This window comes from Triticum urartu, chromosome 5 (assembly GCF_003073215.2).
Source record: "Triticum urartu cultivar G1812 chromosome 5, Tu2.1, whole genome shotgun sequence".
NCBI classification, from domain to species: Eukaryota; Viridiplantae; Streptophyta; class Magnoliopsida; order Poales; family Poaceae; genus Triticum; species Triticum urartu.
In genome coordinates, this window is record NC_053026.1 from 296412291 (window position 1) to 296428050 (window position 15760).

The 15760-nt window shown below is 46.8% G+C and overlaps 1 protein-coding gene across 1 annotated transcript; it reads left to right on the forward strand.

Annotated features, from left to right (window-relative positions):
* Positions 1–9614: 9614 nt before the first annotated feature.
* Positions 9615–15310, forward strand: LOC125508676 (2-isopropylmalate synthase A-like). The gene is made up of 12 exons (XM_048673443.1): positions 9615–10426; positions 10968–11181; positions 11266–11346; positions 11479–11568; positions 11661–11747; positions 12061–12161; positions 12877–12910; positions 13011–13085; positions 13341–13424; positions 13504–13638; positions 14652–14791; positions 14956–15310. Exons 1-12 carry the CDS (start codon positions 9726–9728, stop codon positions 15095–15097), a joined length of 1884 nt encoding a protein of 627 aa, XP_048529400.1. The 5' UTR covers positions 9615–9725; the 3' UTR covers positions 15098–15310.
* Positions 15311–15760: the final 450 nt, after the last annotated feature.

The following is a 15760-nucleotide window of genomic DNA, read 5'->3' on the forward strand; positions in this document are numbered from 1 at the left end:
GTTGGAGACGTATCAACGCTTCACCGAAAAAGTTGTCAGTAAATGACACTGCTTTATTTTGATATCTTGCCTTCGTGGCTAAGGGTTATATTAATTGTATAGAGCCGGATACAGATCCTGTGTGCAGGGAGTTATCTTAAAATGACTAAGAGAAGGAACCCGCCTTGCAATGCCGAAGACAATCTGCGTGCCGAACACATCGTCATCGAAGACTGGTTCAGGGGCTACTAAGGGAGTCCTAGATTAGGGGTCCTCGGGTGTCCGGACTATTTGATATGGGCCGGACAGATGGGCCGTGAAGATAAAAGCAGAAAACTTTCCCCCGTATCCGCGTAGGACTCCTATGTGCGTGGAAGGCAAGATCGGTGTCCGGATATGTTATTTCCTTCCCCCATAAACCGACTATGTATAACCCTAGGCCCCTCCGGTGTGTATATAAACCGAAGGATTTAGTCCGTAGAGGCTATCAGAATTCTCATAGGCTAGACAGATAGGGTTTAGCCATTATGATCTCGAGGTAGATCAACTCTTGTAACCCCTATATTCATTGAATACAATCAAGCAGGGCGTAGGGTTTTACCTCCATTAAGAGGGCCCGAACCCGGGTAAACATTGTGTCCCACTTTTCCCTTGTTACCATCAATCCTCGGACGCACAGTTCGGGACCCCCTACCCGAGATCTGCCGATTTTGACACCGACAATGGAGTCACCGGCGGCAGCAGCAACAGAGGAACGATGGTGGGCATAGCACGTGGAGTAGATGTGATCTGTTCGTGGCAGTTAGGCTCGACCCACGTCTGAGTCTGTGACAACCCACGATCCGACGTCTCAGATCGTGGCCCAGCTGTCAGAAAACTCTTCGTTACTGAGCGACAAAAATAAGCGTGTATGTGTTAGAGTACGTAATGGGCCTAATGGGCCTGGGCTGGTAGTATAGCCCGTTAGTCTTAGGGTTAATTAGAGATAAGGCTCACGCTTGCTTAGGGGTCAAGTAAGCCTTGCTTGGGAGTCAAGTAAACCTCTCTATATAAGGGGAGAAGATGTATTAATCTAATCAAGCAAGAATTAAGAAGGAAATTCCTTCCATCTTGCCCGGCCGTGGGCAAAAGGCCCCCGGCCGGCCCTCTCGCGCCCTCCTTCTAGCAGCGCCATAATAATTTGGTATCAGCTAGCTTCGGTTCGATCATGTCTTCACTGCTGCCCAACCCGTCTCTTCCACTGCCGGTCACCTCGTCGCCTTCGGCGACCACCACGACCGTCGCCCCACTCCTGCCCGTGCTGGGATCCTCCGTCGCGCCCGCCCCGGCCGTCCTCACCTCGGAGGAGGTGTTCGGGGTGCTGCGGGACCTAACCCAGGTGGTCCAAGAGATCCACCTGTTCTTGGCCAGGTCCTACGGGCGGCACCCGGCTGCGGCCTCTGCCGCGCTCGGCGCTCCGCCGCAGCAGCCGCTGCTGCTGCCCTAGGGCGTCCCCGCCACGCTCGCCGGACCGCTTCCGCTGCCATCCACCACCGCCACCGCCCCGCCCTGGCTGCAGTGGCAGCCGCCGCTCCTGGCGGCCTCCGCCGCGCCCGGTGCTCCGCTGCAGTAGCCACCGCCGGTCAGCTCCGGCCGCGCATCGACTGCGCCGGCGGGAGTCCCGATCCACAAGATTAAGTTTCCGTCGTCGCCATCATCGCTTCCCCAAGGCGTCCCCATCCAGCAGATCAAGTTCCCGCCGTCGCCGTCACCGCTTCCGCCTTGGATCACTACCCGCCACGTGTCGGCGGCAGTGAGGCTGCAGGCTGCTGCGCGCGGCCTCCTAGCGTGTCGGCGTGTGCGGGAGATGTGTGGTCTGCAGCTGCCGCTCCTCCAAATTGCCCTTCGCTGCGCAAAGGATCTCGATCTCGTCCGCTGCGTCGGGGATCTTGGGCATGCGGTTTCCCCCACGGGCGGCGGGCATGCTGTTGATACGTCTCCAACGTATCTATAATTTTTGATTGTTCCATGCTATTATATTATCAACATTGGATGTTTTATATGAATTTATATGCTATTTTATATGATTTTTGGGACTAACCTATTAACCTAGAGCCCAGTGTCAGTTTCTGTTTTTTCCTTGTTTTAGAGTATCGCAGAAAAGGAAAATCAAACGAAGTCCAGTTGACCTGAAACTTCACGAAACTTATTTTTGGACCAGAAGAAGCCCACGGAGTACCGGAGATGGACCAGAAGAGTCCCGGGCTGCCCACGAGGGTTGGGGGCGCGCCCCCCTGCCTCGTGGACAGCCCGGAGATCCACCGATGTACTTCTTCCTCCTATATATACCCATATACCCTAAAAACTTCGAGGAGCAGAATAGATCGGGAGTTCCGCCGCCAGAAGCCTCCATAGCCACCGAAAACCAATCTAGACCTGTTCCAGCACCCTGCCGGAGGGGAACCCCTCACCGGTGGCCATCTTCATCATCCCGGCGCTCTCCATGACGAGGAGGGAGTAGTTCTCCCTCGGGGCTGAGGGTATGTACCAGTAGCTATGTGTTTGATCTCTCTCTCTCTCTCGTGTTCTTGAGGTGATACGATCTTGATGTATCGCGAGCTTTGCTATTATAGTTGGATCTTATGATGTTTCTCCCCCTCTACTCTCTTGTAATGGATGGAGTTTTCCCTTTGAAGTTATCTTATCGGATTGAGTCTTTAAGGATTTGAGAACACTTGATGTATGTCTTGCGTGGGATACCCGTGGTGACAACGGGGTATTCTATTGATCCACTTGATGTATGTTTTGGTGATCAACTTGCGGGTTCCGCCCATGAACCTATGCATAGGGGTTGGCACATGTTTTCGTCTTGACTCTCCGGTAGGAACTTTGGGGCACTCTTTGAAGTACTTTGCGTTGGTTTGAATAGATGAATCTGAGATTGTGTGATGCATATCGTATAATCATACCCATAGATACTTGAGGTGACATTGGAGTATCTAGGTGACATTATGGTTTTGGTTGATTTGTGTCTTAAGTTTTATTCTAGTACGAACTCTATGATAGATTGAATGGAAAGAATAGCTTCATGTTATTTTACTACGGACTCTTGAATAGATAGATCAGAAAGGATAACTTTGAGGTGGTTTCGTACCCTACCATAATCTCTTCGTTTGTTCTCCGCTATTAGTGACTTTGGAGTGACTCTTTGTTGCATGTTGAGGGTTAGTTATATGATCCAATTATGTTATTCTTGTTGAGGGAACTTGCACTAGTGAAAGTATGAACCCTAGGCCTTATTTCAACGCATTGCAATCGTTTGTGCTCACTTTTATCATTAGTTACCTTGCTGTTTTTATATTTCCAGATTACAAAAATCTTTATCTACCATCCATATACCACTTGTATCACCATCTCTTCGCCGAAGTAGTGCACCTATACAATTTAACATTGTATTGGGTGTGTTGGGGACACAAGAGACTCTTTGTTATTTGGTTGCAGGGTTGCTTGAGAGAGACCATCTTCATCCTACGCCTCCTACGGATTGATAAAGCTTAGGTCATCCACTTGAGGGAAATTTTTTACTGTCCTACAAACCTCTGCACTTGGAGGCCCAACAACGTCTACAAGAAGAAGGGTGTGTAGTAGACATCAGCTGTTTTTCCCGCGGGCAGCGACCTCAAAGTCTGCGACATCGGCAGTTGGGGGGCACACCCCTCCTCGTCATTCTCCATCGCAAGCCCTCCACTCTTCCCTGTGCAGTGTAGACCAACAGCCATCCGACGGGGAGAAGGCAGGGTGTCACCAACAGGAGCACACCGCGTAGCACCACTGCATTCCACCGCAGGCCGCCGCGAGGGCGCCTCTGCTGGTCGCTCTTGTGACCACTTCCAGGTGGCCATACACATGCACTCCTTGTGTCCAGGTGGTGTCCATGGGATCCAGGTGGTTGTACACGTGCATGTCTGACATGCGGATGGTGTCCACTTTTTGTTAAGGGGTCCAAAATAAAGCATCCCAGTCCATTTTCAGGTTGAGAGTAATATAACAAGCCGAGATGTAAAAGGCCTGTTTTTAGGTGTTAGGTTTTTGTTGCATCGAGTCATGGTTATAAGTTGGTTAGGCTGCAGCTCGAGGACAAGATGCATGTCCAGGTGGGGTGTATAGAGTACGTAATGGCCTGGGCTGGCAGTATAGCCCGTTAGTCTTAGGGTTAATTAGAGATAAGGGTCGCACTTGCTTAGGGGTCAAGTAAGCCTTGCTTGGGAGTCAAGTAAACCTCTCTATATAAGGGGAGTAGATGTATTAATCTAATCAAGCAAGAATTAAGAAGGAAATCCCTTCCATCTTGCCCGACCGTGGGCAAAAGGCCCTCGGCCGGCCCTGCGCCCTCCTTCTAGCAGCGCCATAATAGTATGTGTGAGCTCGGCTCGGCTCATTCCCGCGGCGAAGGAGCAGGAGTGCGCGAGGGCCTCTTCTCTTCTCAAGCTCCAATAGCATGTTGAAGAGAAATCCTTATAAGGAGGTCCAACTCCTCTCCAACTTTCGGGATGGGACTAAACTTCCCACTACACCTAGTGCCAATAAAACCACATGGGCCTGTCACGGGGATGTACCCCGGGTAGCCTCATCCGCATCCAATAAAATTTCAAGACATCGGGGCTGGCAAAGCCCCTCATGCCGACTAGCCGCGTGGACGGCTCCCTGGGCCGGCAAGGGCCACGCGGCCGGTTTCCAAAAGACAGTGCACCCTTAGAAGGCGGCTTTGGGGGCAGGCCGACTCCCAGCAGCCGGCCCCTCCTCCTCCTCAGAGTCTGCACTCACCACGACAACGAGACGTGGCATGGATACAGTGTCGCCTGCTCCCACGAATCCCGGAGGGGTGTGGCTACAGTGCACGCTGACCAAGTGGCCACCTACCCGCACGACGCGGGACTGTAGCCATACGACTCCTGACGCGGCCCTTCTCAGCAAGGACCACGCTACAGCAAAAGGCAATCAGCATGGCCCACAGGCGGTGGGCCCTACCTGTCGGCTGGATTCTCGGTAGCCGGCGAGGCCCTCTAGAGGCAGGCCCCAGCAACCGACGGAGAACCCATCGAACTTAGACATTGACGTCCGGGTCCTACACCCGGCCGTATTACCATTGTATCCCTGGGGGGTTGGCCTATAAGACCCCCTTGGGCTCACCCATGCAAAGGGTTTAGCCCTCATTCCACACACACACCATAGCTAGGAGAAGAGGGAAAGCGCTAGCCTTCTTCCTCCTCTAGCCATACAGCTCTAGGAGCAACTTTGTATACTACCGATCATAGTCATCTTAGCAGGACTATGGGTATTATCTCTCCGGAGAGTCCTGAACCTGGGTACGTCTCGTGTGCTCCTGAGCTCGTGCTCATTCTCGCTTCCGGAACCCGACGACGTCCTCATGGCTACAGCCACGATAAGCCACCCCTGGCATCTGCCGTGAGATTACCACGACAGGGCCCTTAGAGATTTTCAGAAATTGTTAGATGGGCCCACCCCAATATTTCAACATGTTGTGAAGTGGCTGTATAGCCACGCGTCCGTTGGCCGGTTTTACATCTTCATATTTGTATCATCTATTAGAGTTGTACTTTTACATCACTAAATATACATCATCTGTTTGAGTTGAGAGATTTTTAAAGAGGTAAAAACACTTTTTTCTGATGTAAATTTATACAACACCCACTTTTACATCATCTATCATTACCCCTCTATCTTTTCCTCTCCAGCACCGCCAATCTCTGTCAAGCGGCCGGTTTCAGTGCAAGCCACGTCAAGTGTAAGGTACCACTAGTCTCTCTCTCGATCTATTGCTCGCTTACAAGGGGATACAAGCTTCAATTCGAGGTACAGGTAACGGATACAAGAAGAAGAGGAGGAAGGGAGCGCGAGGTAGGAGAAGGGAGCTTCCTGGTGCCGTTGCCGTGATCCACTGGATGTTTTGCTCCTTGTCTTCAATCTGGTACTTATAGTTGCAACGATGGGGTAGCGGGCGGGTCAGGTCCATGAGCGGCCCAGTGGGCAAGCCCATGTGCGTACATGCTAGGAAGGCTCCTAACATCCCCCCTCCTTAAAATTCGGCTTGCCCCCAAGCCAAAACCACCGAGAGCCGCCTGGATCCCACTGCACTCGATGTTCCTTGACTACCTTGAAGTAGTGGTGGTAGACGAAATCGGGGTTGACTTGAATGACAGGGTTGTGGTGGCCGTGGCCGGTGGCGACCCAATAAAATGAGATGCCAAAGTTGTCGTTGTCGAAGTCGGGGCAGTTGTGGCCGACGAAGCCTTGCAGGAAGCCGGCAGTGGCAGCGATGACACCCCACCCTCCTTGAAGAATAGTTTTTCGAGTCCATTTCAATAACAGCCACAATGCAATTCGTCCAGGATCCCAAGGTGTTACCAACTGGTAGATGCCCCAATGAGGCCCCAGCAATTCAATAGCATAAAAGAGATGATAATCTGAATGGAGCTCATAGGACTGATGTCCAGCTTGATACACATCAATTATACTGGGCTCAATGCTTGTCCCCTTGAACCAATGAGTATCCAGATTCAAATGTGCTAGGACAGAGCAAGCTTCCAAGTAATCCCCCAGGCAAGTAATAGGACGTTCTGAACAGAACAAATGTTGCTGCTATGTCTGAAGGAAGAAGTGACAGTAACAACTGAATTATTTGAACCATGTTTCTTCATCTTCCACAACAGTGCAAACTTCTCCAAATAAATGTCACAGTGGGCAAGACCATAGGTAAGGTATTCAACACATACTAGTTGCTGCACCATATAGGATATATAAGACTGTATGCTTTTGTAGGTCACATGCACCCCATGTATTACTTCTGAACACCTCAAAGTAATGTTGATAAGATTTAGATAGGCCATACAACCTGCATGTGTATGCAATGTGCCAATAGAAGATGTTTCCCGAGTCACTGTCCGGCTGCCACTATGACAAGCTTGAAAATGTAATTGGGACATATGTCGACTTCCGCCGGCAAAGTATGTGAAATATAGTACCTTTGTGCTGGTGATCCAAGGTTGAAAATGTTCAGAATTGCACTGGCCCCGGGGTGCCGTTAGAGAAATGAATGTAGTTTGAAGATACCATTTAAGCAAGGAAAAACTACCCAGCTGTGAATGCAGAGGACAACATGAAGAATCAGACAGTGCACCACAGTTTCCTTGCAACGGCAGATGTAGCATCTCAAACAGTGGCTTCAACGTGGTCAGCACACAGCTTGGAGATGATGCTGTATTGATAGTCTGCATTCTTACGAAAAGAAGGATGCACTTGTCATAATCTTCAGGAGGTTTGGCAGGTGGTCTAGGGACACAGAGCCTTCTTATTGCATGCATCCCCACTCCCTTAGAAGTTGCTTGCACGGTGGGAATCTTTCCCTCCATAATTCCCTCTTTCCTCAAGTAAATAATTGCAGTATGGTGGCAGTCAGACCAAATTGAACATAGCTCCTCAAGATAGTCCGCTTTAGATCGAAACTTAATTTCCCTTCAACTCAAAAATGACCAATTCACTGACATTCTTCTGGTATGCATGGCCCTGTGCAATTTCTCATGCCATGGAATAATAGATACAACAACATGTTTGTCATAGTTAAATATCCATTGTTCAGATATGCTAGCTAGAGAAATCGGTGATAGTCTGTAGGAAGGCCATGGTTGCAGGTTGACCGAAGGGGCTAAAAAATATGCAATATTTTGAACTTCACAAGCACACCACAATTTTCAGTTTGATCTGGTCGACGCCATAGCTCATAATCAATGTCAGTAGGAGATAGTAAAACCAAGCACCGCGTCATCATTGCTCGACAATCGCAGGCAAAATATTGTAGCTTCAGCTGAACATTTTTTTGACTGAACCCAAGTTTCAGTTGTACATCTTGAGCACAAAGTTCATAAGTGGATTGCACACAGAAGATAACGTAGAAGACTGTGAGTTTCCTTATGCATTCTCTCAGTAGACTGAACCATGCATCAACACTTAAACTTGCAGAGATATCCACATTGAGAAATGCCAATTCATTTGATGCTTTAGCATCAGGTGGTGCCTGATCCGGTGGACGCCTAGATTGCAACTGTGCAACTGACAAACAACTGGAATGCTCTTCCACGGAAATCACCTCATAACAAGAAACCGGAGGGAAAACCACATCTCTATATAGCCTCCTACCGAGTCCAAAACTGAATTCATGTGGATTACAATGTATACCTGTACATGGCTCATCCTGATAGCTTGTATCTGAATGAAACTTGAAAGACAACCATGGCTCGGGCCTGAACATGTGTCTGATGTATCTGGTCCTCACTCGCACAGGTGGTGGCTATGGTTGCTGCTCTGTGTGTGCAGTTGGCTGCACCGGGTCGTCGCCATGGACGATGTAATCTGTCAAACACATGGTCAGCATCGGTGTAGAGAACTCGCTGGGGATGATGAGGACAACGCCGTGATCCGGCTTGCTCATCACTTGCGTGGAGGTGTTGACAGAGAGGGCATCGAGCTCCTGCACCCGGCCTTGGGGTCGACATCGGTGGTGGTCATCACGGAAGAAACGACCTTAGCATTAGAGACCGTTGCCTGCACTGGAGTGAGTTGCTCAGCTGCTTGGTTGATGCGGTCGACTGTGGGCTCGAGGTGGACAGCGGTGGTGGCGTCATGGACCTCGTCGACGATGTTGATGGTGTTTGACCTGGGTCGAGCACTCCGTCAAACAGGTGACGAGCACCATCGCGATGCACACCGGGGCTGAATCATGGGCGACTGTGTGGATCTTCCGGGCCTTGGTGGTGGAGCTGGGGACGTCGGGGACGGGCGCCGACGAGGCATGCGTCGTGGTTAAGGCCGCCGGATCGACAAGCGGGGTGACCAAGGGAGGGTCACCCACCCGTGCAATCCCCAACACTAAGCTCACCTCCTTCGCCTGAGCGCATAATCTCTCGAGATACCACAATAACTGCTCCTTGGCAGACATGACATCCCACTCTGGTGGTTTGACGGTGGACATGGCGTCCTCGCCGGTGGAATTGAAGGGATTGGGAGTGATAGAAAAATTAGGGGAAATTTGAGGGAGAAGGGTGATGGCCTGGCTCTGTATACCAGATGTAAGGTACCACTAGTCTCTCTCTTGATCTATTGCTCGCTTATAAGGGGATACAAGCTTCAATTCAAAGTACAGGTAACGGATACAAGAAGAAAAGGAGGAAGGGAGCGCGAGGTAGGAGAAGGGAGCCGCCTGATGCCGTTGCCATGATCCACTGGATGTTTTGCTCCTTGCCTTGGATCTGGTACTTGTAGCTGCAGCGATGGGGTAGCGGGCAGGCCAGGTCCATGAGCAGCCCAGTGGGCAAGCCCATGTGCGTACATGCTAGGAGGGCTCCTAACATCAAGCCTCAGCGATCGTCCTTTCTCCTCTCTGTATAGTACGTATAGTTCACGGGAGAACTTTGGCCATATTCCAACTGAACTTGGGACAAAATTGGAGTAGCGTTTGGGAGTGTCAAAGTTGTTGAAGTAAACCACAAGTGGCAAGTGCGGACCACGCACAAATCGTGTTCGTGCCCGCTACGAAAGCTGAATCATACACAGCCCGGATAAGCATAAAACCTCCTCCGGTTGACACCTCCTGTTGCATCGCATTCGCATAGTCATCCAGGTTCCGGGCTCCAGCTCAGCCGCCACACCGCCGCATCTCCACCGCTTCCCCCCCTAAACCCCCGCCGCCGACCATGGCGTCCTCCTCCGCTAAACCCTACTGCTGCTCCTCCCTAAACCCCCCCCCCCCCCCCCCCCCCCCCACGCCCCCCCCCCTCTCCGTCCTCCCCGCCGCCAAGCCCCGCCGCTTCTCCCATGGCCTCGCCGCCGTCGCCGCGAACCCTAGGGCCTCCCGCTCCGCCGTACTCCGCCCCGTCCGTGCGTGCCTGGCGGCACCGCGGCGGCCGGAGTACGTACCGGACCGAATCGACGACCCCAACTACGTTCGCATCTTCGACACCACGCTCCGCGACGGGGAGCAATCCCCGGGGGCCACCATGACCAGCGCGGAGAAGCTCGTCGTCGCGCGCCAGCTCGCCCGCCTCGGCGTCGACATCATCGAGGCGGGCTTCCCGGCGTCCTCGCCGGATGACCTTGATGCCGTGCGATCCATCGCCATCGAGGTGGGGAACACACCCGTCGGCGAGGATGGCCATGTGCCCGTCATCTGCGGCCTCTCGCGGTGCAACAAGAGGGACATTGACGCCGCCTGGGAGGCCGTGCGCCACGCACGGAAGCCGCGCATCCACACCTTCATTGCTACCAGCGAGATCCACATGCAGCACAAGCTGCGGAAGACGCCCGACCAGGTGGTGGCCATCGCAAGGGAGATGGTTGCTTATGCGCGCGGTCTTGGATGCCCCGATGTCGAGTTCAGCCCCGAGGACGCCGGCAGGTACAATTCAAACTTTTCTCATTAAAAAAATATATAAATACAAATTTGGTTTCTCTGTAGGCCCAGTTTTCTAGTTATGGCTGTAAAATAGGTCCAGCATTTTTGTATCTAGAGAAATCTGTTTCCGAAATGCTATTTCACATGCTGTGTTGTCTCAAAATCAACTATACCTATCTATAATGTTGAATCAAAGAGGCCAAATTTTAGTGACGCAGAGTTGAGGTTGAAGCAAATTTTGTTCATGCTTACTACAAAGTACAAAGGTTACCATGGCTCTGAAAGGAGGAGTATATCTCGGAAAAAGATGACTAATGATGTGATAATCCTAAAAAAGGTTGTTAGCAAATTAGAAACAGGTGGTAGTTGGTGGCTACCCAAATTTTTTGGTCGTATTGAACTTAAGCTTGCACAACATGCGTATTTGAATTATTTTAGCTTGGCCAATTCTTGTTAAGCCATGCTGATCTACCTTGCTTTTTACATTTTTTTATATGGAACAAGTGTAAGGCAGTGGAATGATAGGTTTCACTTTGTCATCCAGGTCAAATCGAGAGTTCCTGTATCATATCCTAGACGAAGTAATAAAAGCTGGAGCGACAACTCTCAACATCCCAGACACTGTTGGGTACACTCTCCCTCATGAATTCGGGAAATTAATTGCTGATATAAAAGCAAACACTCCTGGAATTGAAAATGCAATTATATCTACTCATTGCCAAAATGATCTTGGTCTTGCAAGTGCCAACACATTAGCGGTAATTCCTTTTTCGTATTTACTTGATTGTTTGTTATAATGTTATCATTGATCTAATCATGTTACTAATTCGACTTACCTTTAGGGTGCTTATGCAGGAGCACGACAATTAGAGGTGACTATCAATGGTATCGGTGAAAGAGCCGGAAATGCTTCCTTGGAGGAGGTGAGCTCATAATGCTATATTTATATTGTCGCGTGCATTATTTACAAGTTCCCCTTATTGGGTAGTGAAAAGACGTGCGCCGCGTAAGGCATTACTACTTGGCACATTTCTAATATTCTGACCCCTTTTCAGGTTGTCATGGCAATCAAATGTCGACGAGAACTCTTAGGTGGATTATATACTGGAATTAATTCGCAACATATTACCATGACAAGCAAAATGGTATTGATGTCTCTTTTCTTATTTTCTTTTATTCTTTGTACTTATTTTTTCCCAGGCAATTTGAGCTTATGCAAATTCTGTAATTGTTTTAGGTACAAGAGCACAGTGGACTTCATGTACAGCCGCATAAAGCTATTGTTGGTGCCAATGCCTTTGCTCATGAAAGTGGAATTCATCAGGTAACCAGATTTGCAGTCTCTTTTGTTTGTATTACTATGCAAGTTCCCAATTGGGGTTTTAGTACACCCTCTGTAAAGAAATATAAGAGCATTTAGATCACTACTCTAGTGATCTAAACGCTCTTATAATTCTTTACGGAGGGAGTAGTTGAGTAGTTTTCGCTTTCATAGCATGTAAGCATTTGTCTTTGCTGTCTTTTCGTGGTTACCATGTGCCACTTAACGATATATGTTGATTCACAGATGATGGTATTCAAATATTTTTGCTGTTTCCATGTTAACTGTTTAATTTTTTTTTTGTGTGTGGGTGCAGGATGGGATGCTTAAATTTAAAGGAACTTATGAGATAATATCGCCTGATGATATTGGTTTAACACGTGCAAATGAGTTTGGTATTGTTCTTGGGAAGCTCAGGTACCATGGAAATGTATCTTGGCCCCATAGCCATTCTACATAATTCCTATATGTGCATCTATATTTTTCTTCTCTCTCTTGAGCTTTCTACTATCATGATATGGCGTATCACTGTTGTTCCAAATGCTTAGATAATTAGATATTTAATATGTACATAATGTGATTACTACCAAATTCTTAGACATGTATGGGTAGACCACAAGTACAATTGATAATTTAGAAGGGTGTTATGTACACTCTTCTGGGGTGACAACTGACAAGCTAAATTATTTACTTGTACTTTTATGCTATGACTGACTTCCCTATGTAGAAATAGCCAATTTCTATTCCAAAGAGGAAATTCTGCTAATTTTTTTTAATTAGTAAGTTGATTCACCTACTCTTTACTATAATACAAGGAACATTCAGCCTATCCTTCCTAGGTAGGGGACTTGCATGTTCATTGCTTCATTCTTGAAGCTCATCCTAAATCATTTGATATGCAGGAAACCTATAGTTACATGTTTTATTTATTTATATAGCATACTACTATTTATCATATTTATTACTCTTCTAGAAAAGCATAAGCCAAATTATGTGTCATCTGTTAGCTTCTAAACTAGCTTAATTTAATATGGCAATCCTGCTCAAATACATTTAGATAAACATTCAATGGTAGTTTAGGTCAAATTTAAGATTCTGAACCTTAATTGCAATTTGTGGTCTTTTGTTTCAGTGGAAGGCATGCCGTCAGAACCAAACTAGTGGAGGTATTTCTTGGTTAATTTGGTTGCATTTTCTAGTTAACGCAACATATTTGTCTTTCATTTTTTGTTACCAAATTGACATCCTTGATGTACAAATATGTAGCTTGGATATGAAATCAATGACAAAGAATTTGAGGATTTCTTTAAACGCTACAAAGAGGTTGCAGAGAAAAAGAAGGTGATAATTTTCTGGAGTACTCGTTTTATGTTCAGTGATATACATTTTATTCTTCTCTGTCTAAAAAGTAAAGCACGGCGACGTCATGGCATTGATTGATACCTACTTGTTTTAATTTTTATAAAGCATTCCCTTTGCATGTTTTCATGGAAGCCTTACGTTATTTTTTTCTATCTATTACGTATTACTCATTAGGAGCTTGCTTTCTCAATGCATTGTTTCTCTCTAATATGTACAAACTTTCTTTTTTTGTAGCGTGTAACTGATGAAGACATAGAAGCTTTATTGTCTGATGAGATATTTCAGCCTAAGGTTATTTGGTCCCTTGGTGATGTACAGGTATAATTGAGCTTCAGTGGACTCCTTTTTCGTAAATGAAGTTGAACTATTACCTTACGGTTGTGTGTCACCTCTGCAGGCAACATGTGGAACGCTTGGTTTATCTACAGCAACTGTCAAATTGATAACTATAGACGGAGAGGAAAAGATAGGATGTTCTGTTGGAACTGGCCCAGTTGATGCAGCATACAAGGCTGTTGACCAAATAATACAGGTTAGCTGTTGCTATTTTCATCTTTCTTGTAGTAAAAGACTACATTATTTCTTCTACTGTATTATTTTTAGATATGTCAAGAGTACTTTCAGTATGATAAAGAAAACCTTTTTATGTTCATAATGTAGCTTATTACCATTTTTACGTTTTTTAAATTCATTGCATCGGAAGACAATTATTGGCGAGCAATGTCCCACTCTCAGAACTACTTTCAATAGAATGCATAAACACTACTCCCTCTGTCCCATAATATAAGAGTGTTTTCGACACTACGGTAGTGTCAAAAACGCTATTATATTATGGGATGGAGGGAGTAATTTGTAAATAAGATTACCTATATATATTCTTGTAACTTAGAACCATCGTAATGATTATGATAATGGTTAATAGCATCTTCTTTTGTTTTTTACAACACCGATAGCTAGCTTCTTGACTGGTACATATTTTGGTTGGTAGCTTGAGAAAGAACGGAGTATCAGTTTGTGATAACTGTAGGTCCATTTTAATGCTGTGATGTTTATGTTACTGAAAGGTGTCATCAGTAAAAGAAAATTTTACTGAAAGGTGTCCATTTTACTGTAGGTCCATTTTAATGCTGTGATGTTTATGTTATTGAAAGGTGTCATCAGTAAAGAAAATTTTAAAGACCATCTTTCTTTGCCTTGAGAATTTTTGCACCTTACAAATAATGGGTTTACTTTTGGTATTCATGTTAACTGCGAAAAAAACTGGTGTAAGCAAAATGATGTAATCATCTTACATGTGTAAACCGGCATTCTTCTTTCACTTAATCCATCTTCTAATTCACCACCAAAGTCATACTCCTTCCTAGATGGGGCAAATTGCCCAGAAATAATACACTGAATTCCACGAGCACAACATGGCCCTACCAATTTGGAGAAATGTTCTGCACAGAATTAGGGTTTGATCTAATGTGTCGTGTCCCTTTGTTTTACAGATTATTGTTTTTGCTTAAAATAGGAGATATGACTTAGTTACCTTACCATATGCAGATTCCAACTGTCCTTAGAGAATATAGCATGACTTCGGTCACAGAAGGTATTGATGCAATTGCAACCACTCGAGTAGTTATCGCTGGAGATGTCAGCGCCGATAAACCTGCTTTGACTAGTAACTCCAATCGATCCTTCAGGTATAGTCTTACCCCACCCCCTCGACCCCCTTTCTCTCCCTCGGGCGTGCTCATAGGTTTTTTATTTCATCTTTGCTTTTCCTACTATCTGTTGCTCCCTCTGTCCCGAGTTACTTGTTGCATCCCCCCCCCCCCCCCCCTCTCACAAATTTATCTTTATGCAGTGGGAGCGGCGCAGCCATGGATGTTGTCGTATCCAGTGTCCGAGCTTACCTCAGTGCCCTGAATAAGATGTCCAGTTATGTTGGTGCTGTAAAAGCCAGCAGCGAAGCACCTGAAACCATAAGTGTTCAGACCACAGAATGAGCGTTTACATTACATTTCTTTTCGGTTATTTCATCCCCGGAGCAATGTGAAAACCCTGGCAAAGTGTTTACAATCTGGTATTACATGTTAGTAAAGAGCTGTTTGGTGGTGTAAGGGGATGGGTTTTCCAGTTTGTGTGCATCTGAAGGATATTTGGTTCTCACTAGTGAATTGCAACTTTTGGTTGAATAATGAAGCAATTTTACAACACAATATGTAGTGCATGATTTTCTACTATTTAACAACGTTACTCCCAAAATCAATAATTATTCATCTGTTTGACATAATATAGGGTAATCCTAGGTTACCATGGCTGGCTTTGTTTAAAGGAGCCAATGTGACTGCCGAGTACCAGTTCCAATTCACCGAAAGGTTGTAGTATCTTCTTTTATAGGCAAATCCCAGTGCTGGCTCTCACAGCATGGCGTCTGTTCGGTCGCAGCGTCTGCCATCTTTTGCAGTTCCTAAGGTCATGTACAATGGTGCATATGGCCCTGTGATAAAAAATAGCTTGAGGTATATGTATTGATTTTTTCACCCCAATGCAAGGGACTCATCAAAGAATAGAAAGTAAAACTCTCACTACACATCTATCTCTACTTTTCACTTCAATTTTTTTTAGCTTTATGCACCGGATCACATTTTTTTCCCCAAGCACTGAAT